Source organism: Ostrinia furnacalis, unplaced genomic scaffold (assembly GCF_004193835.3).
Source record: "Ostrinia furnacalis isolate ACB-3 unplaced genomic scaffold, ASM419383v2 OfSCF0440, whole genome shotgun sequence".
Taxonomy (NCBI): Eukaryota; Metazoa; Arthropoda; class Insecta; order Lepidoptera; family Crambidae; genus Ostrinia; species Ostrinia furnacalis.
In genome coordinates this window covers 1,529-28,012 of record NW_021130679.1, presented here as the reverse complement: position 1 = coordinate 28,012, position 26,484 = coordinate 1,529, and the positions used below count along the sequence as shown (strand labels likewise).

At 37.6% G+C, this 26,484-nt stretch overlaps 5 protein-coding genes across 5 annotated transcripts; 2 read left to right on the top strand and 3 right to left on the bottom strand.

The window, feature by feature from the left end:
- Positions 1–3,420: 3,420 nt before the first annotated feature.
- Positions 3,421–6,589, bottom strand: Mat1 (CDK-activating kinase assembly factor). The gene is made up of 5 exons (XM_028321277.1): positions 6,339–6,589; positions 5,880–6,176; positions 4,997–5,232; positions 4,312–4,487; positions 3,421–3,644 (listed from the first exon to the last, which is right to left on the bottom strand). The coding sequence occupies exons 1-5, from the start codon at positions 6,460–6,462 to the stop codon at positions 3,545–3,547; spliced, it is 933 nt and encodes a 310-aa protein (XP_028177078.1). The 5' UTR covers positions 6,463–6,589; the 3' UTR covers positions 3,421–3,544.
- A 1,563-nt stretch (positions 6,590–8,152) lies between these two features.
- LOC114364936 (uncharacterized) lies at positions 8,153–10,101 on the top strand. The gene is made up of 4 exons (XM_028321296.1): positions 8,153–8,558; positions 8,983–9,147; positions 9,343–9,461; positions 9,915–10,101. The coding sequence occupies exons 1-4, from the start codon at positions 8,250–8,252 to the stop codon at positions 10,051–10,053; spliced, it is 732 nt and encodes a 243-aa protein (XP_028177097.1). The 5' UTR covers positions 8,153–8,249; the 3' UTR covers positions 10,054–10,101.
- Positions 10,102–11,738: 1,637 nt separating this feature from the next.
- On the bottom strand, positions 11,739–14,942 carry LOC114364925 (uncharacterized). Its single transcript, XM_028321286.1, has 6 exons — positions 14,693–14,942; positions 14,276–14,616; positions 13,830–14,019; positions 12,579–12,856; positions 12,045–12,128; positions 11,739–11,917 (listed from the first exon to the last, which is right to left on the bottom strand). The coding sequence occupies exons 1-6, from the start codon at positions 14,788–14,790 to the stop codon at positions 11,847–11,849; spliced, it is 1,062 nt and encodes a 353-aa protein (XP_028177087.1). The 5' UTR covers positions 14,791–14,942; the 3' UTR covers positions 11,739–11,846.
- A 525-nt stretch (positions 14,943–15,467) lies between these two features.
- mus312 (mutagen-sensitive 312) lies at positions 15,468–20,686 on the top strand. The gene is made up of 6 exons (XM_028321314.1): positions 15,468–15,611; positions 15,699–15,899; positions 15,975–18,766; positions 18,980–19,284; positions 19,870–20,022; positions 20,532–20,686. The coding sequence occupies exons 2-6, from the start codon at positions 15,874–15,876 to the stop codon at positions 20,604–20,606; spliced, it is 3,351 nt and encodes a 1,116-aa protein (XP_028177115.1). The 5' UTR covers positions 15,468–15,611; positions 15,699–15,873; the 3' UTR covers positions 20,607–20,686.
- An 855-nt stretch (positions 20,687–21,541) lies between these two features.
- Positions 21,542–26,109, bottom strand: LOC114364969 (protein IMPACT; the record flags this gene model as incomplete). The annotated part of the gene is made up of 5 exons (XM_028321337.1): positions 21,542–21,734; positions 22,251–22,456; positions 22,874–22,937; positions 24,342–24,413; positions 25,904–26,109. Coding segments are annotated over 5 exons (741 nt in total), but the record flags the coding sequence as incomplete, so codon positions are not given.
- Positions 26,110–26,484: the final 375 nt, after the last annotated feature.

The window sequence follows — 26,484 nt, the reverse complement described above, 5'->3', positions numbered from 1 at the left end:
CTCAGAGAACTAATCTAAGCTAAACTAGAACTACGTTGTCCGTCCCGTCCACCAATATATAAGCTAAAACTACGTTAGTGATGGTCAGTTTTTACTAGAACGTCCAGTTAACCGAGCTAAGTTAGTTCCACTTAGCTGGGGCATTTCACGTAGCTTAGCTGGCATAGTTTGTGGTGGACTCACATGTATGAAAAAGTGGCTCAAGTATGCGAGCTAAGCTAAACTTATTTAGTTTAGCCGGCGGTGGATGTTCGGCTTTATGGTACCTAAGTACTGACTGTACGATTATTATAGTTTCTCAACCCCTTGGGAATCAATAATGGCTCATGTTAGCGATATTGAAACCGATTGAATCTGTCGAAACTCCATACAAAAACCACCAGTTTTTGTTATACATAGTTAAGTTACGGTCAAAGTTAGGTGGTGCAACTCAGCCTTAATATTATAACGGCGAAGCCGCGAGCAAAAGCACTAAAGCTGCGTTACATTTCTATCATAGTGGCCATGGCCAGTTACTTAAATTATAATTGGATTATAAAATAAAATACCAAATCTGACTCAATTCTTACTTTATTATTTCAACAACCAACCAACACTTCACATTACAACAAAAAAACCTTAAAAACAACTCGAGAGCCTATTTATAAACAAAACTTTTTACATCTAAGAAGTAGGTACTAAATTGGCACAGATTTTCAGTGCCTTGATTTTAAAATAACAATGTAAAATGGAATAAATTAAAACAAAAACGGCTTTAGCTTCATCCGCATAAGGGCACATTTCGTTTGTGGAAATTGCAATATTTTTTTTTATTTTTTTTTTTACATTTTACAACCCGGTCCAGTTAACTGCGCACCTTGCAGCCGTGACGTCACTTCGACGCTCTGGTTAGGACAGGGCAGCGGGGAAGTGTGCGGGTAGGGTTGCCATGTTTGGCTTTTTACGGTCTTGTCCGGCCTGTCCGGCTTTTTATTTGGTTGCCGCGCCAGGCGAAAGTCGAGCCACAGAATAATATGAAGCGCCACGCATCAGGGATCAGGATGTTGGGCAACTGATGATGATAGTACTCACTCGGGTCGTAACTATGACACTAATTATGTCCGGCTTTTAGGGTAAAATGTCCGGCTAAATGAAAGCACAAGAGTCCGGCTTTTGTGTTTTTGGCAACCCTATGTGCGGGTGAGTGCGAGGGAGAGTCGCATTCAGCGAGGTAAGCAGTTAGCTCAATCGGATTGTACTTTAAAAACAATACATATTTCTGTCAATTGCTTAAAGATACAGCTAAAGATACCTCAGACTTGACAATTTATTAAATACAGTTTTCCACGAGCTTAAATGTTTACACGCGTACTTATTTAATTCTAGATAATAATATGTACAGAATATTATAAAGTATTGCTATATCACAGATATGCAATCAGTTATTCGTACAAGAAAAAAACAAAACATTATTGCTTTGAACATAAGAAAATTATGGAAAAGTAGTTAGATATAAATGCTGTACAGCCAGCGTCAAAAGTAGTTCGTGACATCCAAAATGACAAAAAAGTCGATAACTCAACCTTATTCCAATGAGGGCTATCGTTTTAGCGCTCACCAGTTAGCGCCACTGTAGGGTAAGGTCCTGTCACTTGCTAGTAGCGAAGACAATGGCACCAACTGGTGAGCGCTAAAGTGGTAGGAGGACTATCGCAATTGCACTCATCAAGATGGCAGCACTGTAGAGTAAGGTCCTGTCAATCGCCAGGGGTGCCAACTGTTTAGTATAAAAACGATAGCCCTCATTGTAACAAAGAACGTTGCGAACTTTTTGGCCACTTTGGATGTCACGAACTATTTGACACTGACTGTACATACTGAATTTGAATAAACGATAGATCAAAGAAATAACTAAATACCTTTTAAGTAATGATGGGACTAGGATCATTAGGAAAATCTTACTCATACATAGTGTAGGATCAATTTATTGCTCTATAAGGATTTGTTTCGTTGCTTTTATCGAACGAGAATAATCTAATAAGTCCCATAACCCATTAGCACTATGTATATGAACTGCCGCATATTAGTGCACCTTTGGCGATAAGGTGTTTCAGGAATTAGTTATTTTGAGCCGCATTTAAATTATGCGACAATACTATTGGTTTATGGTGATAAAGGTCGAGACTCTAGGCCAGGGGTGGCCAACCGGTCGATCGCGAATATTAGTCCAGTCGATCGTGGCAAGGTAAAAAATACTATACATAATTGTGTACTAAACTATGCTGTTCCATTTAAGATTTCAAGAAGTATGTAAGTGTTAGATCGCCCAAGGTTTCGTTAGTAAACAGTAGATCTTATGTCTAAACAAGTTGGCCACCCCTGCTCTAGGCGATCAACTCTCTGTCTCGCTTGCACACATTTAGCAAGAGTGAGGTAGCTTAACTCAGTCAGTGCCTGAGGTATGAAAGCGGCACGGGAGGGGTGATTTTGACATATTACGACGTGACAGAGCATACAAATCTGAAGTCTCGCTGACATTTGACGTAACAAAAAACCGGCCAAGTGCGTGTCGGACTCACGCACAAAGGGTTCCGTACCATTGATTTATGAAATTAGAATATTTTTTTTTTTAATTTAAGTTATTTGTATGAAAGATTACGCGGTAATAAGCGGTTTACGATTTACGAGGTATTAAAAAAAACTACTTACTAGATCTCGTTCAAAACAATTTTCGTTGGTAGTTTTTATAGTAATGTACATCATATGTTTTTTTTAGATTTTTCATTTTCTTATTTTAGAAGTTAGAGTGGGGGGGACCAACTTTTTTCCACTTTGGAAGCGTCTGTCACGCAAACTATTCGGTTTAGAAAAAAAATGTTTTAGAAACCTCGATATCATTTTTGAAGACCTATCCATAGATACCCACACGTATGTGTTTGATGAAAAAAAAATTTTTGAGTTTCAGTTCTAAGTATGGGGAGCCCCCAATATTTATCATTATTTTTTTATTTTTGCATCAAAATCTTAATGCGGTTCACAGAATACATCTACTTACCTAGTTTCAACAGTATAGCTCTTATAGTTTCGGAAAAAAATGGCTGTGACATACGGACGGACAGACGGACGGACAGACAGACATGACGAATCTATAAGGGTTCCGTTTTTTGCCATTTGGCTACGGAACCCTAAAAATACCCTCCCGTGCCGCTCCTATATCTCAAGCACTAAGTTAAGCACTAGACTTTATAGTGTATTACTTTATTCGATATTAGTACTTGAATGTAATGTGTTATGTGTTCTGTATTCTAATATTACATTAGTGTGAGCGCATAATCGCCTCAACTCTAGCTGCGCGACCTATACTGACGCCCGTATTCACAAAGACGATGCTTGCTTAAGTAAAACAGCAAATCGAACGCACAGCGTTGAATAGAGCTCTATGACTGGTTCGTATGTTCTGTGCGTCCACGCGCACTGTGAGACCTCATGGTAATGTTTGTGAATACGGGCGTGAATTACGCGTTTAGTGATACTAGTCCAGAACTATGGTGGGCAGTGGGTCGGGTCAGCTGGCGTGGTATAGTCCGGCCAAAGCGTCTTGGAGCGCGCGTAGACACGGCAGCTGCGATGTGTAGCCGCCCGCCATTTCTGTTTCTGTTTCCCGTCTGTAAGAAAACGAAATGTTAAAGAACGGTAGTATAAATAAAACATTGAAATTAATTTAATTCTTTATACAATTTTAACCAAGATTTTAGCCGTTAGGTGGCTTTTTACACGTCTCTCTGTTTTTAGTCTCTACCAGCAATATCGTTTTATTTAACGCTCAGCAGTTGGTGCTACTGTAGAGTAAATTCCTGTTCCTTTCTAGTGGCAGAGACATGCCAGGCCAATTAGTGAGTGCTGAAGCGATGAGAGGACTATCGCATTTGCACTCACCAGGATCGCGCCACTGTGGATATTTTTTTTCAATACTAGCGGCCGCCCGCGTCTATACGCGTGGACCTCGTTTTACCCCCGTTAGATATTATGTTGATAGATGGCGTTTCACGGCTTCCCCCGAATGAACAATAGTTTGTCCAGCGCTGTAGATTTTAACCAATGACGATAGATGGCGCTTTTTAGACACGTCTTATTTATTTATTGAAATTTATTTGTCACATATCGTCATAAATTATAGCCTATATGTTAATCTGGGTTATAAACAATAATACTGTAAAGTTTCAACAAAATCCGTTCAGGTTTTTGCGTGAAAGAGTAACAAACATCCAGACATCTAGACATCCAAACTTTCGCCTTAGTACTTAAATATTAGTAAGAAGAAGTAAGACTAACTTGACATGCCGCAAGTATCCTTGCGTGTTGATTTCCTGCAGAGAAGGTGGGTCGGGCCCGCATCGGTCTGGGATCGGAGGCGCCTCGTATCGGTACAGAGGACCTTCTTCGATCGTCACCATCGGGTTCTGGTCTAGGCCACGGGTGAACTTGACTCCAGTTGAGAACTGGGTTATCTGGAATGGTAAAGGAAAATTAAGGCATTTCTACTAAGTTTTTATTGCTATAGGTAGACTCATAACTAGTTCTATTTCGTATTTGAAAATTGTATGGGGCTTTCCTTGTAAGAACTTGTTCTTATTGCTATTGATGGTTATTGTTTGACACTATAATACTGTAGAATTATTTCACATGATAATGTGGCTGCTATGAAACTCATTTAAGGTGTCCAAAATAAAGTTTTATTGTATTTGTATAGATCAGGGGTGGCCAACTTGATTAGACATAAGATCTAGTGTTTACTAACGAAACCCTGGGCGAGGACTTACATACTTCTTGAAATCTTAAATGAAACAGCATAGTTTAGTACACAATCATGGTCGATCGCGATCGACGGTTGGCCACCCCTGGTATAGATAATGGTGTCTTGAAAGCTGATATTTTGAAACTAAGAGTAAGGCCAGTGTGTATCACTAGGAATACATTTTTATAAGGACTTTTTACTAATAAAATCTACTCAACTCACCTTGGGCATAGGAGGCAAAGCCTCCTCCTGTTTATTACTAGCAATCGTCTGAGCGAATGTGTTCAATATATCCTTAGCGTCCCCCTCAGCAAACATCAACTCGTCGATAAGTGCTTCCTTCTCCCGTATCTTCTGTTTCTTGGCCTCTTGCTCCATCCTGACTAGTTCTGCTCTACGAAGCTCCTCCATCTGCTTTTCAATTTCTAGTATCTCCTCTAATTCTATTTCTTCTCTACCTGGATGTAACAAATGATAAGAAATCTTAGTTTTAGTACCATTTAGCAAAGATTAAATCAGCAACCTGGACATGCTTGGTTGCATAAATGCCAAAATTTTGACTTATGTATAAAGACATTGTAAATGATAAACAGGTCCTTTAAAGTGAGCAGTACATTGGTCAGGCGCGGATCCAGCCCTCATAAAAGGTTGTGGGCACAGCCACCAAAAATTTGCAAAGTGAGAGTTGGATCACTACATGTCCGGACATTACATACATGCCTATCGATCTAATTAAAACAATCAAATTAGGATTGTGGGCATGCCCACAGTGCCCACAACGGTGGATCCGAGCCTGACATTGGTACTTAAACACATTCAAGGTTTTCACACAACACAATTTGTACACTTTTACCAATGTAAAAGTGTACAAATTATTACACTTTTACTACAATTAGTAAAAGTGTAATAAACTAGAATCATACCACACTAGTGTAACCCAAAATAGGTCTAAGAAAAGAAAACCCTTGAATGTGTTTTATGTTTAAGTTTACTTTTGCCATAGCTTCTTGTGTGAGTTTAGTGTGAGAAGCGCATTTCGCAATAGTAGTAACTGAAGCAACCACTAAAAATTTAACAAGACATTTGTATTCAATCACACCCATACCAATTTTGGCTTTGTTTTTCATGATCAGCTCTTTATTATCCTTCTTATACTGTTCTATTCTTTTATTTGTGCCCACAATATCAATGTTATTTGTCAAATTGTAGACAATGGTCTCAATTTCTTCTAAATAATCATTGTACTCTCGTAATGTGGCAAAATCCTCTTCCTTTTTATTGTAGTCTTTGAGAACTCTCTTCCTGATGTCTATTTCTTTTTCAACCATAGGGTCTTCAAAAAGTTGAACTCTGAAATTGCTTCTGCGGAGTGGCACATTGCAATCAGGGCATGAGCCAGATCCTAAAACATAAAATATATTTGAATACAACCAATTGACAAAATAGAAATGAACATGTCAATAGAAATACTCGAACATTTTGTGTTAGAGCCTCAGAGGGGATGTTTCTGGTTGTGGTAACTCTAGAAAGACAGCGGTAGCAATTGTTTATTAATAATAGTTACCTTTCAAGAACAATAAATCAACACAACTCTCGCACAAGGCATGACCGCACACGTTTACCATCAGCTTCAGAGACGGGTTCCTGTATTTCGTTGTCTTACAACGCGGACAAGCTTGGTCGTCCATGTTGATGGAGGAATGATTACTTTAGTCACAAATGTTACTTTTGTGGCTACAATTAGCTTAAAAACAAAGATCTAAACCGAACAATTCGATGCAATTTTATTTTCGAGGTTGCTTTCAGATGCTTTGTTTGACAGAGTGACAGCTGCAGCTGGCTTGCTGTCTGATTGACTTGACAGTGACGGTTAAAGTGATGGGGTACCGTATCTTCATAATCGATTTAAACAATGAAGAATGTTCACTAATTTTGTTTTTTAGCTTTCTGTATTCTCTGTTAAAAATAAAAAATACACGTGAAAGAATTATTTCGATACGTCGATTAGTTTCCAAGATATTGAATTTTAAAAGTGCGAGCGGCGGCCGGCCCGCCATTTTATGCGCGTGACGTCATATTACAGTGACTGGCTCATATTTGTATGGGTGGAATCTTGCAAGCTGAATTAAGACCCACTTCCAGGCAACCGATTAAGCTGGAATTTCGCAAACACATGTGATTTGGATGACCATGCAATATTATGATGACATGGAGCTGATCTGATGATGGAGCTGGAAGGTGGCCATAGGAACTCCATAATAAAACGACTTAAATCCATCGAGTTTGGGTTCGTTCGTTTTGTATTGATGAGTACTTCAATTCTATATAGTAATCAGGGTCTGATGATGGAGCTGGAAGGTAATTCGCAATAAAACGAAATAATCGCATCAAGTTTGGCTTTGGTTCAATTTTAATTTCTGTGATGGGTCTGGGTGTTAATATGTATAATAAGTTTGTATTTACAAAAAAAAATTATTTTAGTATGTGTATATCCGTTTTCTAGTGAGCGGACACTGTGAATGTACGTCACGCGGGGTCACGTGACCGTCGGCGGGACTCAATATTTAAGCGAACTTTGAATGCCTATAAAATCATAACTACTGGGTATTTTTGAGTGAAATAAAAACTAATGTATTTGTAAATGTAAAAGCCTAACTGTAACATAGGTTTCAAGTGATTTTGCATACCTAGTAACATTCTCAATTTGATGGGAAATCATTTAATACCAAACTCGAGGATTTATGCTAGACAAACTTGTTTCTTCCTATTGCTATGTTATGTTCAATAGTAGGTGCTGCCCAGTGTTATTTATAAATATTTTGCCAGAAAATCTTCTAGAACAGACAACAGGTTTTCCTTCTTCAGAAATCATTTTATTAGGGAGGGAGGGAGAGTTTTTTTCATTCAAGTACACGTTTATCAAACTCTCTGTGGACTTGAAAACTTAAATTGTATTTTAAAAAATATTAGCGATGTAACTGTTTTAAGTATTAACTTTTAACTACTTAACTAAACTATACCTATTGTAAATTAATAAAAGTAAACATTAAAATTATGTATGTACAAGCTTTATAAATAAAAAAAAAATGATTTTTTTGAATGATCAAATCGCTCTCTTGGGCTTGGGGGAAGTAGGTTAAGTAATAAAAGCAATACGTTTTTAAATATTCATTAAAAATAAAAACTAAATCGATTTTTATTTTGTGCCTGGAGAATCGATATTTATTTCGATTCTGATACATATTGTTGGCAGCTCTAGACACATGTTCTCAGTTACAAATTTAAAAATTTCGAGTTCATTGACCAATCAGAATCTATTAGAAAATGTTTTTACCAATAAGAATGCAGAATTTTGACAGTTGTGAACAATAGAAAACAACATGTTTTTAAATATTTGTGAGAAGTTTTAATTCATGTTTTGCTTTCTATTTTATGTTAATATAGTCGTTAATATTTGTCAAAACATCAATAAAATATGAATTTAGCTATAAGGCAAGTGCTAACAAGACAGTCTTTTAGGCTTTGCGACAGAATTATTTATAAATCTTTACCAAAACAACTAAACATAACCTCATCATGTACTGTTACACAATTGAGGAATTACTGCGAAGACCGCGTAGAAGCGAGGAAATTGCCGCCTCTCATGGAGTTCCCGCCAATCGTATGGCCGTCGTTTATCAAGTTTGTTAAGAATTGGATGTTTTCAAATTTTATTATACGACCATACTTTGACCAAGAGTTCAGCTTACATGAGTTTATTGAAGCTTCAAAACACGCTGTTCAGGTTTGTTATTCTACCTGATTTTTATTCATTATCATCCCATTTCCATCACAATTCATGTAGAATTCCAATAAGAACTAATTAAATATTGGACCTATAAGAATGAGAACATTGTTCCCGTTCTTGATTATTTACTTACTTTGGTAACTACCTACAATGTTTTTTAATAACGAGATAGTATATCCATACTATAAAGAGCTAAGTAGCCATCTGTACCTTAAGTTTAGATAGATCATCTTACCTAAGTTTTTATTTTATTTTCAAGCCTACCGCTGCCTTATGATTAATAGCAGTGAAGTGGTTTTGATATCACATGAAGAAGTAATTTTTATTTTGTCAAAATAACGCCTAGCTGCTTTTCTAAATTCCCATTTGTTTCGAAAAAGATTGTTTTAACAAGAACCAAAACGTTGATGGGCTCCGTCAGGTTGTTTCAGATGCCCTAACGAACAGTGACTTCAAATCACTGGAAGGTCTAGTCGACAAAGATGCCATTGCCTCATTAAAGAATGCTGTCTCGAAGCTGTCAGTATCACAGAGACAGCTGCTGAGTATTCAGAAGGAAGATATATTCTATGCTTTTCCTTATCAGGTGAGTAAATTATTTAAAATCATCGTCAAAGAACTAAGTATGTACAGGATAAAAATTGTTCATTGACTTATTGAAAAAATAGTTTTTCAGCAAAACAAATTAATTAAATAGAAAAACATGCTTTTACATAAAAAAGAGACGATGGAGATGTTTTGAAAGTTCCTTTATGTCATAAGACATTTTCTGTATTTTCAGGTTGGAGTTATTTTTGACGAATCAGACAAGCGATGGGTGGAGATCACTATGTGTTACCATGTCTTGAAGGGACTCAAAAATATGCAAGATTCTGGAGATCTTCCCCCCATCTCCTTAGGGTAATTTCAAAGTTTATTATTATCTAAATCCTGGTTAAATAAAGCTGAAATGTGTGATCCATTGCAACAACTTTATTATTTACATATTGAAAAAGAGGGTGTCCTTGATTGCGCTCACAAGATGGCGCCACTAGCGAGTTCTAGGACCTTACTCGACAGTGGTGCCTTATAGGCAACCTTATAGAAAACCTCCCAATATTATTTTATACACAGTGGTGACTGAGTTTGTTGCGGCGCTTCTTCTCAACACTTGCCAAATGTTGGTCTCGAAGCACTGGTAGGGTAAAAAGATTATGAGACATGTAGAGGCTCCTTAAGAGCAAAATGACGATTTGTAAGAACTATTTATTAGTCTAAACAAATAAAGAAATGTTGACTTTGACTTTATAGATACTAACTATCCCAATATTAATTTATAGATTTCTCAAAAACAGTATTTTTCTCTTGTTACAGAACACAACCAGAATTTCAAGACAAGATATTCATATTAAACTACAGATTTATTAGAGAGTTCACAAAAGGAGTTGAAGACAGCTGGTGGGTTAACATAGTTAACCATTTCCAGCCTCAGTCGCTAATGAAAAAAATATAATCCGTCAACTTCCAACGATAAGTCCAAACCAGTCAGTTAGCCCAGATTTTTAAATAAAATTCAGTTATATTTAAATATTTCTTTTATTAAAATAGTTATTGTATAAAAATAGGTTTACTGTTCTGTTATACATTCAGTGAACCAATCACAGATTCATTAAAATCGTTAAACTTATTATAAAAATGTACAAAATTAATTCAGAAGTAGTAGTTAGTAGAGTAAATTAAGAATAGAGATTGCTTGACAAGCATAAACATACACCTTTTATAACTAAAAAATCTACAAAATCATAATACATTTGAATAGATTGCTCAAATTATCATGATTCTCAAACCCGGTAAGCCCCCAAACGCTACATCTTCCTACAGACCTATTAGTCTTCTACCGCTGATGTCGAAGGTATTCTAAAAAATTCTGTTGAAACGAATGAAGCCCCACATCGGTGATCTGATACCTGAACACCAATTTGGTTTCCGGGAAAGACACTCCACTACTGAACAGGTCCACAGAACCATAAACATCATCTCAGAAGCACTGGAAAAGAAACGATACTGCTCAGCTGCGTTCTTGGACATAAGTCAAGCCTTCGACAAGGTCTGGCATAAAGGGCTCTTGTACAAACTGAAACAGAACCTCCCATGCCCGTTCTACGAAATACTTGGGTCGTATTTGGGAGACAGATGCTTCGAAGTCAGATCAGGAGACTCTTGTTCTGCCCTATGCAACATAGCGTCCGGTATACCCCAGGGTAGTGTTTTGGGGCCCGTGCTGTACCTATTGTTTACCGCAGACCTGCCAACAACTACAAATACATTCACAGGCACCTTTGCTGACGACACGGTAACAATGGCAACACACGACGATCCAGTCACGGCCTCACTCTATCTCCAGGAAAGCCTGACGGAAATGGAGAAATGGTACCATTCATGGCGTATTAAAGCGAACGGAGAAAAATCTGTGCATGTAACCTTCACTCTCAGAAGAAACTCCTGCCCACCGGTCAAACTTAATGGTATCCAAATACCTCAGGCTGAGGACGTTAGGTATCTGGGCTTGCACCTGGACCGCAGGCTAACCTGGAGAAAGCATATATGGACAAAGAGGAAGCACCTAGATGCCAAACTAAGAAACATGATGTGGCTTGTCGGAGGCCAGTCACAGCTGAACACCAGTAGCAAAATGATGGTCTACAAAACCATCCTTAAACCTATCTGGACCTACGGGATACAGCTGTGGGGAACAGCTGCCAACTCCAATCTCGACATAATCGAGCGCTTTCAGACAAAAGCCATACGTTTGATTTACCAAATCCCATGGTATATCAGCAACAAGCTCATCTATCAGGACTTGCCATTGCCCACAGTCAGAGAGGAAATAAAGAGCCACACACTCCGCTACAAGGATAGACTTTCAAATCATCCAAACTCTTCAGTACAACAACTCATGACCATTGAAGGCTTCCTATTCAGCAGACTGCAAAGAGCTAGTGTCAGGGGTCTCCTTAGTAGATTCCATGACAGTTGAGAAACCATGATCACTGAGGGCAACTGAGTCACTGGACTCCACCCTACCCATGACAAAGAACAGTGCAAACGGACACAGGAGTGGATTATTGTAGTTCCCTACAGATTGCCGCTGGGACCACGGATATAAGAGAAAAAAAAAAAAAAAAAAAAACATTTGGAGCAACATTTTTGAAGACATAGCATCTATCATGACATTTAATTAATATATTTGTACCTACATGTAATAGCACCAATAATTGCTTAAAACTATCTACTTTAGGGACAACCTCAAAACACAACACACTTTTCGAATTTTTCAGTAACTTCTTTCATTTTTGCTAAGGTTGCAGCTGCATCACCTGAAAGCAAAGCATAATAACGATTAAAATACACTAATGTTTTCACTAAGAATTAAAACGATCTAAAACATCCTTCGTGTGACTTCAATCTTTCGAAACATGCATTTCAAAACCAAAAATGTATTACCTTTGACAGGGTCATACAGGGACCTCTTTGCTACCCCACATTGAACTTTCAATGGCTTTTGCTTCCTTATTGAATTCTCAACATCTGAAAAATAATATTCTTCTGTTAAAAAACAGTGGCTACTATAGCCAAGCAAATGCTAAATCTTTAAGATAAAGTACTGTAATGGTGAGCTGTGGTAAGAGCTGATATCAAGAACTATTTTCTGTTCTTATCTGAGTTTTATTAGTATCATTCGTCATTTGCATATTATAAGACACCCAGCAGACTACAGACTTTATGCTGTTAAACAGTGAGAATAGGTATAGTCCGGTCGCCGAGCACTTCGAATTTCGTCCAATGACCCCAAGCTACCCATCCTTATCGCTCGCGTGTAAATGTATTGCTGTCGAGACTGTGCGACGGGCGGCCGCAGTGAGTGTGCGAGCGCGACAGCAACATAATTACGCGCGAACGATAAGGATGGGTAGCTTGGGGTCATTGGACGAAATTCTACGGGTTCGGCGACCGGGCTTTATTTTAAAATGTACGTACCACCATGAACTTTATCCAGCAAGCTGTTAACATCCAAATCATCGCCTAGTCTCGTACACAACGCATTCACGTACAGGCTACTTCCAGGCACAATCCTCGCAGAATCACCGGTCTTCAATTCGTACGTCACATTGTCGTCTAGTGTCGTCGAACATTCAATTTCCAAGACTTCGTACGCTGCGTGCGACGACTGCGTGGAGTAGGCAATAAGCAAATTGTTGAATGTCGTGTAGTCTTCGGAATCTGGTATAGAAGTGAAGATCTTGGGGTTTGATGTCCTGCAATGAAATAATATCTTTTTTTAACACTAGGTGAGGTTGAACAACCACAACAAAACACACAAACACATTCATATCTAATGTGATTTTTAATCCTTCAAGTTCCGCGAATCTAGACACAAATAATCAATTGTTACGCAGTAGTCGGCTACCGCTTGCGGGTTGAGAGGTTAAATAGCTTAAAAAGCATAATCATGACAACTTTTTATCAATCATACTGTAACAAAATTATTGTAGTCATCAACTATGCCATAGTGTAAAATATCTAAGGTTGAGTGCACCACCTAACTGACCGTAACTTTAACAATAACTGGTGTTTTTTGTATGGAGCTTTACAGATTTTTGACATTTGTCAAAGTTAAGTAAGATGGCGCAACTAGGGTAGCCAGGTGTCCGGCTTTAGCCGGACATGTTTGGCTTTTTACGGTCTTGTCCGGCCAAATATTGGCTTGTCCGGCTTTTGTTAGGCTTTTTATGTGGCTGCAATGCCAGGCGAAAGTCGAGTTACAGAATAATATAAAGCGCACGCATTATATTATATAGTACTCACTCCTGAGCTATGACACTAAGACATGTCCGGCTTTTAGGGTAAAATGTCCGGCCAAATGAAGCACAGAGTCCGGCTTTTGTGTTTTTGGACCTGGCAACCCTAGGTGCAACCCAGCCTTTTAGTGTAAATGCTATGGAGAGGGCTATGCTAGGTGTTTCTTTGCAAGATCGAATCAGAAATGAGGAAATCCGTAAACAAACTAAAGTCGCTGACATAGCCCGACGGATTAGCAAGCTGAAGTGGCAAGGGGCAGGGCACATAGTACGCAGAACTGACGGCCGATGGGGCAGCAAGGTTCTGGAATGGAGGCCGCTACCAATCGATCAACGTGGAAAGCATTAGGGGAGGCCTATGTTCAGCAGTGGACGTCCTATGGCTGAAATGATGATGATGATGATGATTGCCTAAAATCCATTTTATTACCTGTCTAAATTAAACCGACACGCGTCCATTATGAGCACACAGAGCTCTGGTTTGACTTTAGCCGCTTCTTTTAGGATGAAGTTCTCTGTGAGGCAGTGGTCAATCTGAATGTCTTCGGTGGGGCATTCAATGCCGAGCAAACACGCCATTTTACAAAGTTCTATGCCGTGCCCAGCTAGGAATACGAAACCTGGAAATGAGATAGAGATATTAGGCGTAATTTTCAATAAAAATGGTCTAATGGACCAAAACATTATTATAGATTTTTTTATTTACGTTGTCAATTATAATGAGTACTTATAATAATTAAGTAAGCATTAAGGTATATTATCAAAAGCAATGTAATACTTCCATACAGTTTAGAACTGTGCTAATTGTTAATCACTATAATTTCATGAGTCATTGAGGAAAGTAATAAAAATTTACCATGAAAAATAACAACTTACAATAGGAGTCTTCAGGTATTTCTTGAATTACGGTGCTCAATATTTCTTTCAATTCCTTGCTGTGGGTATTTTTTATGGTCACCACTATAAATCCCAAGTTTTTCAAGTTCGCAGCGAGAGAATCACAGTCCATAGAAGGGGTGGCCAACTTCGAGAGCCGCTGATATTTGTCGTTGGCGATCAGAATAGCCACTTTCGTCTGCGGCCGGTAGTAAGTAATGATAGTTTTGACTTGAGAAGCAGATACCAAGAAATTCTTGTACTGGCTTAATGAGTATCCACGCCTGTCAAGAGTTTTCAGTAACACCTCGCCAGGCTTTTCGTTATCGGTAAATGATATCCTGAAAACAAATTCGGGTGAGGTAACTACTACACCAAATACATAAGGCACATATGGCTGTGGCCGGTTTTACTTACGTTAAATTCGCCAAATCAGCTATAACTTCGCATTTTCCTTTCGGTAATGCCAAGGCAGCAAGATAATCTTTGTATGGCAAGTTTTGGATCAGCGACATTTTGAAAAACAATGTACGACAATCTAGATACTTGATTCTCGATTTTGATGAAGATTATTCAACAAAATTACCATTCAGTAAAAATTAATAAAAGTTTAAAAACAATAAAATTGAGTGGGTTATTAATATTCTGCTTCAATGGTGCGAATTTAAATTAATTGGTAAGTTTACAAACAAAGCAATGTCATTAGTGTCAAAAATAACTTTTTTAATTAGACTTTTTTTTTGTAAAATAACGGCTGTTGGCTAAGTGTGGCCATCCGACTGTCAAAAGAAATAGGGTTGTAAATAATAATTTTTCGTATAATCGACTGTAGTTTTTAGTTGTTCGAATTAATTAATCGTTTTAAAAGAATTATTATTTTAATATTGCTGTGTAGACTGAACTAGGATAATAATATTTTGGATGTTAATTCATAGCCAATTTGCCTTTCTAAAAACCTTAACATGCCTTTAAATTATCTCAGATACGTAGGTCTATTTTAAATGTTATTATAAACCTCCGTTATTTAATAAAAGGAGTAAAGAGATTACGTTGTGAATTTAAGTAAAATAGCATGATTTTATTCATACATGAATATCGACTAACCCCACTCAATTTCTGTAAAAATTATGATTAGTAAAAAAATTAGAAGCCTAATCATACATCCCTATTCCATAGACAGACCGACCATCCATCATAATTTTAGCAAAATGGCCATCGGAGTAGATACGTCAAAGTGGAAACCAAGAAAAATTAAAGGAACTCCTGCTGCTAGATTTAGAAATGCGCTTGGTTTAGGCATTCTAACTTTTGGAATTATCAGTGGTTGCATACTACAGTAAATATCTGTCGTTTAACTTTGTCTTTTTGATTTCTTTGAGGTTATCATTCAGACTGTAAACAATGAAATTTATTTCCATTTCAGTTTCTCCAGTGCAACAGAAAAGTATCGAAAAGCTTTTGAGGTGCTATATGAAGATCCTATAGAAGAAGTAGAACGAAAGATAATGATTGCTAGTGGTCTTCCTAACCGGTCTCCAGCTACAATAAAAAGAATCGAAAAGGAATTATCAAGGATCGACAGACCTGATACATAAGTTATGAATATAGAGAGTAATAGTAATAGGTATGTTGTTTTTATGTAGTTACTGGGCTAAATGAATAAATTATTTACATAATTAACATTGTTTTATTGCAACAGCAAGAATCACAGTCCATGCAAAGTGGTGAGCAAATATTTCCAGAACAGTCCTGTTATGGATGAGAGTTTGTCGGAATTTAAAGAGAAAAAAGGCAGTTGTAAAGGACCCAAGAACTCTCAAAAGTCAACTGAACAGCAACCAAAGAAGACAAAGCAGAAAAAGCCTCCAAAACGAATTAAAGGACAAAAAGACATTCGGACTGTTCTAAAATCTAAAAAGAACGATCAATTGACTTATGCCAAGGAGTTTGATGAAGTTTGCAAACAAGCTGGTGTTGATATAGATTCTGAACAGCTACAATTAGCTATAGCATTATCAAAGTCTTTACAATCATCGGAGGACAATAAAAGTAGTACTAGTCAAAAGCCTTTGAGTTCTCAGGAAAGGACAAAAAAAATTCGAACCACTTTGCAAGAGTATGGATTTGCTATTCCAGAAATAAAAATAACTAATAAGAGAAGGTTGAAAAGGCCTAGAAAGCAATACAAACTTTTACTATCAAGTGACACGGAAAAGCAACAAATTATAAGTGATAGATATTCACAGGTGCTATTTACAAGTTCTCTCTCTAATAAGGCTCTAAATGAAAATGGTATAGATTATTCGATTATAAAATGTTATCATGTTGCAACAGGAATATCTTATGAAACTTTACAGAACAACAATATTTTGTATGTTGAAGATTTAGTTGAAAAATCTACTAGTAAAGGAAGATTGCTTAGAGACTGGGCTGATATACCAGGCAGACCAAAAAGTCCAGTCAAGCAAGAATCTACCAATATGAACTTTAGTGAAATAGAATGTTCGCAAGACGAACTTGACATTGTTCTTAGTGGAACATTGAAGTCTGCTAAAGATATTGTAAAGAAAAAAGTTAATTCATTATCAAATAACACACCTACAATTTTTATTGATGTTGATACTGATATAAATCATAGTAATAATGATAGAACTCTGGTCACTAAAGAATCTAACAATACAGATACCATTGATTGTAAAAATGGATCTTCACTGATCTCAAATAGAGTCAGGAGTTGTTCTCCAGATATCTTTGATGATGAAGTGTCCGTTATTTTGACTGATAGTCATGATACAACAATCAAAGAATCTGAGAAATCTATCAAAGAGGATGATACTATAATGGACTTAACAGGAGATGAACAGGATACAGAAAATGCAGTGAAAATAAATGACTGTCAATTAATGCATGAAAAGAAACAAAATACAAGTGTTGTAGATTTAACACAAACAGATTTAAACAATCACACAGAGTCTGAACAGTATCTGTTTACAAAGAAACCTAGTAACCCAGAAAAGCCAACCCAGGGTTCCCAGAACTATACCAGAAGAAACTCAGATGACTTGATGGAAATAACTGAATGTGTAGGAATTTCTGAAAAAGTTAACCCCAGTCCAGCCAAAGAAAAAAGCACAGCATCTCAAGACTCAAATGATGAAGTTAGAAGGTCTTCTGATGAATTCATGGAAGTCATTGCTTGTGTTGCAAAAACTTGTTCACAAGCTAGTTCAAATGAAGATCCACACATAACATCGCAAGTTACAGACAAAACCAAAAGAAAGTCAAACGATTTTATGGAAATGACTGAATGCATAGCTAGCACCTCTTATTCTGTTCCAAAGAATGTTGAAACTGATATTGATCTCACTCAACAATCAGATGAAAATGAAAGAACTGTGGTAGATGGAACAGCTAAGAACATAGTAGAGAATGTAGATCTGTCTCAGTCATCAAATGAAGATGAATTACCTATTGTTGAGATGAGCCAAAGTAACAAGTCATTAGATGACACTATATTATTAAATAATGACGAAATTGATATTATAAAACCAAAAGTTGCTAATAATACTGATTCAAAACCTATTGAATTAGAAGAAACACTTGATCTATCAGATACTTCAAGACCTGTTAAATCAGACAATTATCTTAGGCCATCGAATCATAGCTTTTTCGACGAATTTGTACACAATCACTCTGATGATGGAACTAAAGAATCTTTAGAAAAATCTTGTGAGATAGAGAGTCAGATCCATTTATTAGGTGAAGAAAATAATGATAATGAAGGAGTAGATTTGACCCAATCATCTAATTCATCATTGGCAAGTAGAGAACCAGTCAGTGAAAACAATACTAGCATACAAAGTTCAAAAAGTGTTGAAAAAATTCAAGATGTATCAATTGATTATGATGAAATGTTTGATGCAATATCAAAAAACGAAACTGGTACTTCAAAACGAGATCTATCCCAGAACTCAGTTGCTTCTCAAATGACTGATGAAAAAGATGGCAATGTATCAGAGACATATAGCAGAAGTTCTCAGGTGTTTGACATTTCTGATAAAGAGCTTGAGTATTCTATGAATAAATCAAGATATGAAGGAGCTTGGGGTGTTGATTTTGGTGGTATTTCAGTCGTTGACAATGATTTGTCTTTACATAAGCCTGGGAATATTGAAAAGGGAACTAGCGAATCTATAAACAGATCTACAAATGATAGCTTCTTGCCTGCAGTTGACATTAAAAGCAGTATGATTAAACCAAAGAAGAAATGTATATTAAAGACACCAAATATGTTACCTAAAAATGAACTAGCTACTCCGTTGAAGGCATTTACAAATGATAATGCATTTACTATAGACACACCTACCAGTAGTGAGTATTTTCTGAAGACTGACCAGGTGACTCCGATGCTAGATTTTGCAGCAATGTCTACACCAGAGAGGAATAGAGAACTGGACAAATATGGACTTAAGCCTTTTAAGAGAAAAAGAGGTAAATACATTCAAACTTACTTATAAGATTATTTAATAATGTAAATGTAAGGGAAGATAAACTGATAATTTGTTAGTTTCACCAAACTATTGAACCAATTTGTTTTTAAAAATGATTGGACCATAAAGAAATGTTATATTATTTTCGTTACAAACAATTTCTTATTAAATTCTTTCTACTGCATTCCTAAAACTTGATTCTATTTCCTTCCAGCTATTCAACTACTGACACACCTGTACAATCAAACTCATCCCGTTGTAGAATCCTGTCAAGAGGAGCTACCTTCTCCTTCCAAAAGACGAAAAACTAGCCAAGAATCTCCCAAAAACCACAAATCTCCAAGAAAATCACCAAGAAAACTGTTGAAATCGCCGACAAAAAGATCTCAAGCAGTAGAGAATTTAAACGATTGCAGTAAAGACAGTAATGTGTATGAAGTGACTAATGAAGTTCCAGAAATAAAAGCAATCTTGTGTTCAGAAGAAGACTGGGTCTTTCAGAAACGGGAAAAGGCTAAGGTACTATTATTTTATATTTATAACATTACTTTTTAACGAATTTTGTTTCGACTAACAGTAATATTATAGAAATCCAAGAGTGACCTACCAATAAATTCGTCATTGTGTGAAATAGTTTAGTGATAGCGCCACCTCTTGGAGAAGTGTTACACTACGATAGCACGCACTGATCGATCTTGATTGCTTCGTATCCCTAACTGCCATTAGATGGCGTTGGTTGTTAAGTAAAATATGAAATTGTTAAACTAACTTTCCTAACAACAAAACTTGCCTTCATGTGAGTTGGAAAGTTTAAAATGTAATTTCCATAAAAAAGGCTAGCCAACATAGTCGCGCCACATTGTGTTGCCTAGTCTCATCATCATCATCATCATTATCATCACAGCTATAGGACGTCCACTGCTGAACATAGGCCTCCCCCAATGCTTTCCATGTTGCCCGGTTGGTAGCGGCCTGCGTCCAGCGCCTTCCTGCTACCTTTATGATGTCGCCGGTCCACCTTGTGTTACCTAGTTGCCTAGTTTATTGTTATTGAAACCTGTTGAACCATTCTGTCATATTCAAACCTGATTTTCATAATTCCAGGTGCAGTCCTGCCGCGTTCCCTTGCATATATCGCTTCACAACTACGTGTCGTGTAGACGAAAACTATATGAGGCTATATTGCGTTACGAGCCCGTTAACATTGACGTTATACATAAGGAGTTGGTGGCCAGCGGACATCGCTACGATCCTAAGGTAAGGACTTTTCAGTACCAACGGATATATTGCTGTCTCAAAGTAGTGGTAGGGCAAGCTATATTGCGACGTGTATGTGTGCCTAGAAAAGGGCACCAATAAATAATTTAAAATTGAATTTGGACATTGAAAAGTCCAAAGAGAAAAACGTCCGTTGCAAAAAAATACAAAGACGTCGTTCATACTTTGTCGTTACGCGTTTTCTTATTTCGCTATTGCTAATTTGGTTCAGTTATAAAACGCTAGATGGCGTGAAAACTGGATTTGATTTGATGAATTGTGCGATCATAAATTTTTAACTATTTGACTATTTTATTTTTGGAATAATAACCTTAATTAATTAAACTTTGTTGTTAAGATATTAAATACTCAAAGTCATGTAAGAAACTAATACTATATTGCAATTCTGTTCACTATAATGCTTTATATTGTCGCTCTCTAGGCTAGTCTTTAATAGGTAAATTAAAACAAGTCTACAAGTCAATATTATAAAAAAATCTTTGTTTCAGGATCTTTTGAGGTACTTGGACAAGAAATGCATAACCGTTAAAACAGCTGACAACAACGCAAGGAGTAAAAGATAATTAAGTTGAACATAAATCATGATAATATTTATGTAAATATTAAAATTAAACTAGTAAATAAAAATGTATTTTTTACTTTATACTGTCTACTTTATTTGCTGTTATTTTATGATAAAACACCGAAATATTTACTAAATTAGGTGATAAAATTTCCTGGATAGATAGATTAATATCCAGTTTTTTCAGTGTCTAACAAATGATTAGTTGAAATAAGATTAATATATAGTTTTTTCAGTGTCTAAGAAATGATTAGTTGAAATAAAAAGAAGTAAATTGATTAAAATCATTTATTTGTTTCTTATCTTTTGTCTTTGATATTGAAATAGAACTCGAAATGAAGCTTAAAAAGTAGAAAAAAAAATAAAACTAAAATGTTAACTAAATAAAAAGAAAAGTAAAAATAATAAAATAAATCACTTAACTCTAACTAATTAAAAAAGTAGAAATTATTAATCTAATAGGTACACACAATAATAAAACAAAAAAACCTAATACAAAAAGACTTATAGTAAAATTAATAAAACATAGAAAATGAAAATGTATGAAATATTTATAGTAGTTAGATCCCAAGATATCTGAAACAATACAAACAAAACATCATGTTACATCAGAAAAAGAGCTTGGAAGAAGTTTTATTGAATGTACTCGTGAAATTTGATTTTATGTTCAAAAATGATTTTATCACAGATAACATTATTATGTAAGTGTGAATACAATATTAAATTGAAATTATGTACATTTAATTAATTTTGGACAAGTCCTTAGACAAGTTCAATGCATGCAAAGGTGGTCTTATCGCAGCAAGATTGTATCGAATAATCAAGAATAATTTAATTAGTTCTCCATCAATAGATGGCGCTGTCTGTTCTTTAATTCACGATGGTATTTTGAAAAACAACCCTCTCGCCGAACTTACTTTAAATTCATGGCATGAGTTACCACCGAGTGACGCCCACCAACGTATGCGGTCCTCTGGTTACTTCCATAGGGAGCTTTGCTCTCGTCACTGCATTGCTGCAGGATAGTGCTACGCCATGGCCAGCCGAACAGTCGATCCGATACGCAAATATTATACTGAATATTACGTTCGCGATCTTCCAGTTCGACTTAAGCCTTGCCAAAATGCCCCTGGAAAGAAACATGTCGGTTAGACACTGCAAATACTGCATCAATGTCATCAATAAAAGCGTAAGTTTACTGATTGACTGACTCATCATCATCATCATCATCATTTCAGCCATAGGACGTCCACTGCTGAACATAGACCTCCCCCAATGCTTTCCATGTTGATCGATTGGTAGCGGCCTGCGTCCAGCGCTGACTGACTCACTCATCATGAAATCTCAGAAACTACAATTTAAGTGCTAGGAGTCTCAAATTTTGCATGGGGGTTCCTTTTAGAACGTAGGTGCTCTTTATGACGGGATTTTGCAAATTCAACTCCCCTAGGAAGGGGGGTAAAACGGGTTCCACGCGAACGTAGTCGCGGGCTGCCACTAGTATTGAATCATCGTGAGTGATTAGTTCTCCGCGTCATCAAGAGATGGCGCTGTCTGTATCCTAGTTCGCGATTGCATTTCGTTTTACCGAGAATATAAAGACCCCCGCCCGACTTTGTTCAAAATCAATCATGGCTTGACTTACCACCGGGTTTTGGCCGCCCGGTCCATCCACGGGGCGGAGAGCTCATACTCCGGAGGCGCCTGGCCCGGGTACCCGGGAGACATGGTCACAATGAGGAGCACGACGTGAGCCAGCTCCCGGATACGCACCCGGTACGTCCGGGCCACCTCGCTCTCCGCGGACCAATCATCTCCGTATATGGAGTTGAGGGCCTGTACCTCCTCATCCTGAAACAATTTAAAACCAAATTGTGAATTAAAGCGTTTTAAACGCCAAAAAACACTTCTTGTTCAGTTCACTCCACAGTCAATAATGAGAGAAGTTCTCCGCACTGCTGAGATGACGCTAATTGCAAAATAAATCGCGGTTTTAAATCGAAATATAAAATCTCCGATTGGCGATAATTCACTTACTTGCGGACGGACAAGTCCGCTGCGGCACACTAGCTGCGCGGTCGCCAGCGGAAAAACAATGGGCCCGAAGGATTTGCCGACTTAGGTGGCCACATTATCGAGTATGGGATGATGCATCTGTACCAGTATTATTATATTATCTGTGACAATGGTATTTTGAAAAACTCAACCCTCTCGCCGAACTTACTTTAAATTCATGGCATGAGTTACCACCGAGTGACGCCCACCAACGTGTGTGGTCTGGTTACTTCCATAGGGAGCTTCGCTCTCGTCACTGCATTTCTGCAGGATAGTGCTACGCCATGGCCAGCCGAACAGTTGATCCGATACGCAAATATTATACTGAATATTACGTTCGCGATCTTCCAGTTCGACTTAAGAGCGTTTACGCCGATTGGCGCAAAAACAGTACTTTTTCAACTCGTTACAATCATTAACCAGTAATATTACAAATATGTTATAGGCATAAATAGTTAGGCAATTTCGTCGTCTAAATAGTTAATTGAGAAAATATTGCGATTAGTTTAGTATTTAAGAATTCTATCAAGATAAGTCCACACAGGTTTTGTAAATTTCCACTTTAGCGTCAGTTTACAAGCCCACCGTGTTCATAATGAAATAATCTTTATTTTCATTTATATTTGATTAAATTATCAGACCGATGCAAAATGCTCTATCAATTTACCTGTTTATACCTGGCAACCCGAGAGTTATGACTGAAAAAGAATAGGCAACCTAACGTTTGCATATTTTATGGGCTTCATACTTTCGATTGGTATGGAGTTTGTTTAATAATCAAACCGATGAAATATTTAAAAATAAAACTTTTTTTAATGATTAATTAATCATATCCTGGACTGAAATTTATTAGGCAACCCTTAAGCAATATAATTATTGACATGTTAAATTGAATATAAAATATGTTTCATCAAATAAGCATCTCGATGAAGGTCGTTGTATAGCGGGATCTTATACTAATACGCAACGAAACGAACTCGAAAGTTTTTCGTACTAGAGGTACAGAACGAAACGAACTCGAAAGTTTTTCCTACTAGAGGTACAGTTCACTCCACAGTCAATAATGAGAGAAGTTCTCCGCACTGCTGAGATGACGCAAATTGCAAAATAAATCGCGGTTTTAAATTAAATCGAAATATAAAATCTCCGATTGGCGATAATTCACGCATCAATGTCATCATTAAAAGCGAAAGTTTACTGATTAACTGACATATCATCATCATCATCATCATTTCAGCCATAGGACATCCACTGCTGAACATAGGCCTCCCCCAATGCTTTCCATGTTGATCGATTGGTAGCGGCCTGCGTCCAGCGCTGACTGACTCACTCATCATGAAATCTCAGAAACTACAATTTAAGTGCTAGGAGTCTCACATTTTGCATGGGGGTTCCTTTTAGAACGTAGGTGCTCATTATGACGGGATTTTGCAAATTCAACTCTCCTAGGATGGGGGGTAAAACGGGTTCCACGCGTACGTACTTAGTAGCGGGCTGCCACTAGTATTGAATCATCGTTAGTTCTCCGCGTCATCAAGAGATGGCGCTGTCTGTATCCTAGTTCGCGATTGCATTTCATTTTACCGAGACTATAAAGACCCCCGCCCGACTTGTTCAAAATCAATCATGGCTTGACTTACCACCGGGTGACGACGACCAGCGTGTTCCGCTGGTCCATCACCTCCATGAGGTGTAGCATGCGGCCGCGTGCGCCTCGCCGTTGTCAGAACATTTGCAGGTGCAAGGAGCTGCCCTGGCCAGCCGAACAGTTGATGTGATACGCAAACATGTTATGTTTTGCGTTCAGGATTTTTCTGTTCGCTAAGGCTTGCCAAGACGGCACTGAAAATAAGCATGGCGGTTAAAATACCTACACTGCAAATACATTTTTGCGGTGTTACATTTATATCAGCGTTGTAAATGAGAAGGCGCACCAATGATATTATATAAAAACAAAAGCAGATATGTTACAAGCGCTCGCGCTGTGAATACTCAAATACGTCCCAATTGGGACGTCTTGTGTTTAGTCTTCGTGTGGCCTGCGTCGTGCGCAATCGCGTGCGTACCACACCGTAAGTTCCTGTGTTCTTACCAAAATAAACAAAAAATGCCNATGATATCACTGAGGCACAGGCTGAGGTAATTCGTGGATACCGCATAGTATCCGCAGTCCGAAAAGACGGACTGCGGATACTATGCGGTATCCCCGGTTATGGACACTGACTATGTCCCTACTGAGGATAAATGGGAAAAAAATTATTGACATTAGTGGCGACGTACAACAATCCTACTAATATTATAAATGCGAAAGTTTGGATGTCTGGATGNTTACAAGCAGAAATTTTTATAAAAATACTGTTAAAACGATTTAACAAACATTTATATCCTATAGCATAGATCCTTGGGCAAATAGTTATCTGAGAAAATTTTTAGATTTAAGCATTTTACAATAAGAAATCACAAATTAAAAAAACGTGAAATACCCAAAAATCAAAGTGATTTTTACACCATTATTCTTCTTTAATTCAACATAAAAATAGCTTAATATAATAAAATAACATCTTCTTTAAAATATTTACTTTGAAAAGATATATAATTCATTGTTATTGTTTTGCTATAAGCATTTGGAAACTATTAAAAAACGCCGCGCGCGAATAATTTCCAATGATGCCCCTTGAAACGCCGCGCTTCGCGTAAACGCTCTTAAGCCTTGCCAAAATGCCCCTGGAAAGAAACATGTCGGTTAGACACTGCAAATACTGCATCAATGTCATCATTAAAAGCGTAAGTTTACTGATTGACTGACTCATCATCATCATCATCATCATTTCAGCCATAGGACGTCCACTGCTGAACATAGACCTCCCCCAATGCTTTCCATGTTGATCGATTGGTAGCGGCCTGCGTCCAGCGCTGACTGATTCACTCATCCATCATGAAATCTCAGAAACTACTACAAGGGCTAGGAGTCTCAAAATTTGCATCGGGGTTCCTTTTAGAACGTAGGTGCTCATTATGACGGGGATTTTGCAAATTCAACTTCCCTAGGAAGGGGGGTAAAACGGGTTCCACGCGAACGTAGTCGCGGTCTGCCGCTAATATTGAATAATCGTGAGTGATTAGTTCTCCGCGTCATCAAGAGATGGCGCTGTCTGTATCCTAGTTCGCGATTGCATTTCGTTTTACCGAGAATATAAAGACCCCCGCCCGACTTTGTTCAAAATCAATCATGGCTTGACTTACCACCGGGTTTTGGCCGCCCGGTCCATCCAAGGGGCGGAGAGCTCATACTCCGGAGGCGCCTGGCCCGGGTACCCGGGAGACATGGTGACAACGAGGAGCACGACGTGAGCCAGCTCCCGGATGCGCACCCGGTACGTCCGGGCCACCTCGCTCTCCACGGACCAATCATCTCCGTATATGGAGTTGAGGGCTTGTACCTCCTCATCCTGAAACAATTTAAAACCAAATTATGAATTAAAGCGTTTTAAACGCCAAAAAACACTTCTTGTTCAGTTCACTCCACAGTCAATAATGAGAGAAGTTCTCCGTACTGCTGAGATGACGCTAATTGCAAAATAAATTGCGGTTTTAAATCGAAATATAAAATCTCCGATTGGCGATAATTCACAACTTTCGCATTTATAATATTTGTAGGATAATATTACACTTGAATGAGGGTTTCCTAATTGCGCTCGACGCTCACCAGTTGGCGCCACTGGCGAGTAAGGTCAGTTGCTTGTGGCTAAGACAGTGGCGCCGCCAATATTATATAGGTACATAAAATAAACATGACAACTGAATTTTGGCAGTAAATAATATGT

Excerpts from the sequence above, each read along its gene's own strand:
- LOC114364925 (XM_028321286.1), bottom strand. The coding sequence starts at position 14,790 with ATGTCGCTGATCCAAAACTTGCCATACAAAGATTATCTTGCTGCCTTG. Across the intron at positions 12,129-12,578 it reads GCTGGATAAAGTTCATGGTG|ATGTTGAGAATTCAATAAGG; the intron begins GTACGTACATTT and ends ATTATTTTTCAG. Across the intron at positions 11,918-12,044 it reads CCTGTATGACCCTGTCAAAG|GTGATGCAGCTGCAACCTTA; the intron begins GTAATACATTTT and ends CTTTGCTTTCAG.
- mus312 (XM_028321314.1), top strand. The coding sequence starts at position 15,874 with ATGAATATAGAGAGTAATAGTAATAG. Across the intron at positions 19,285-19,869 it reads AGAAACGGGAAAAGGCTAAG|GTGCAGTCCTGCCGCGTTCC; the intron begins GTACTATTATTT and ends TCATAATTCCAG. Across the intron at positions 20,023-20,531 it reads GACATCGCTACGATCCTAAG|GATCTTTTGAGGTACTTGGA; the intron begins GTAAGGACTTTT and ends TCTTTGTTTCAG.
- Mat1 (XM_028321277.1), bottom strand. The coding sequence starts at position 6,462 with ATGGACGACCAAGCTTGTCCGCGTTGTAAGACAACGAAATACAGGAAC. Across the intron at positions 5,233-5,879 it reads GAAAAACAAAGCCAAAATTG|GTAGAGAAGAAATAGAATTA; the intron begins GTATGGGTGTGA and ends TGTTACATCCAG. Across the intron at positions 3,645-4,311 it reads GGATACTTGCGGCATGTCAA|ACGGGAAACAGAAACAGAAA; the intron begins GTTAGTCTTACT and ends GTTTTCTTACAG.
- LOC114364936 (XM_028321296.1), top strand. The coding sequence starts at position 8,250 with ATGAATTTAGCTATAAGGCAAGTGCTAACAAGACAGTCTTTTAGGCTT. Across the intron at positions 8,559-8,982 it reads CTTCAAAACACGCTGTTCAG|GTTGTTTCAGATGCCCTAAC; the intron begins GTTTGTTATTCT and ends GGGCTCCGTCAG. Across the intron at positions 9,462-9,914 it reads CTTCCCCCCATCTCCTTAGG|AACACAACCAGAATTTCAAG; the intron begins GTAATTTCAAAG and ends CTCTTGTTACAG.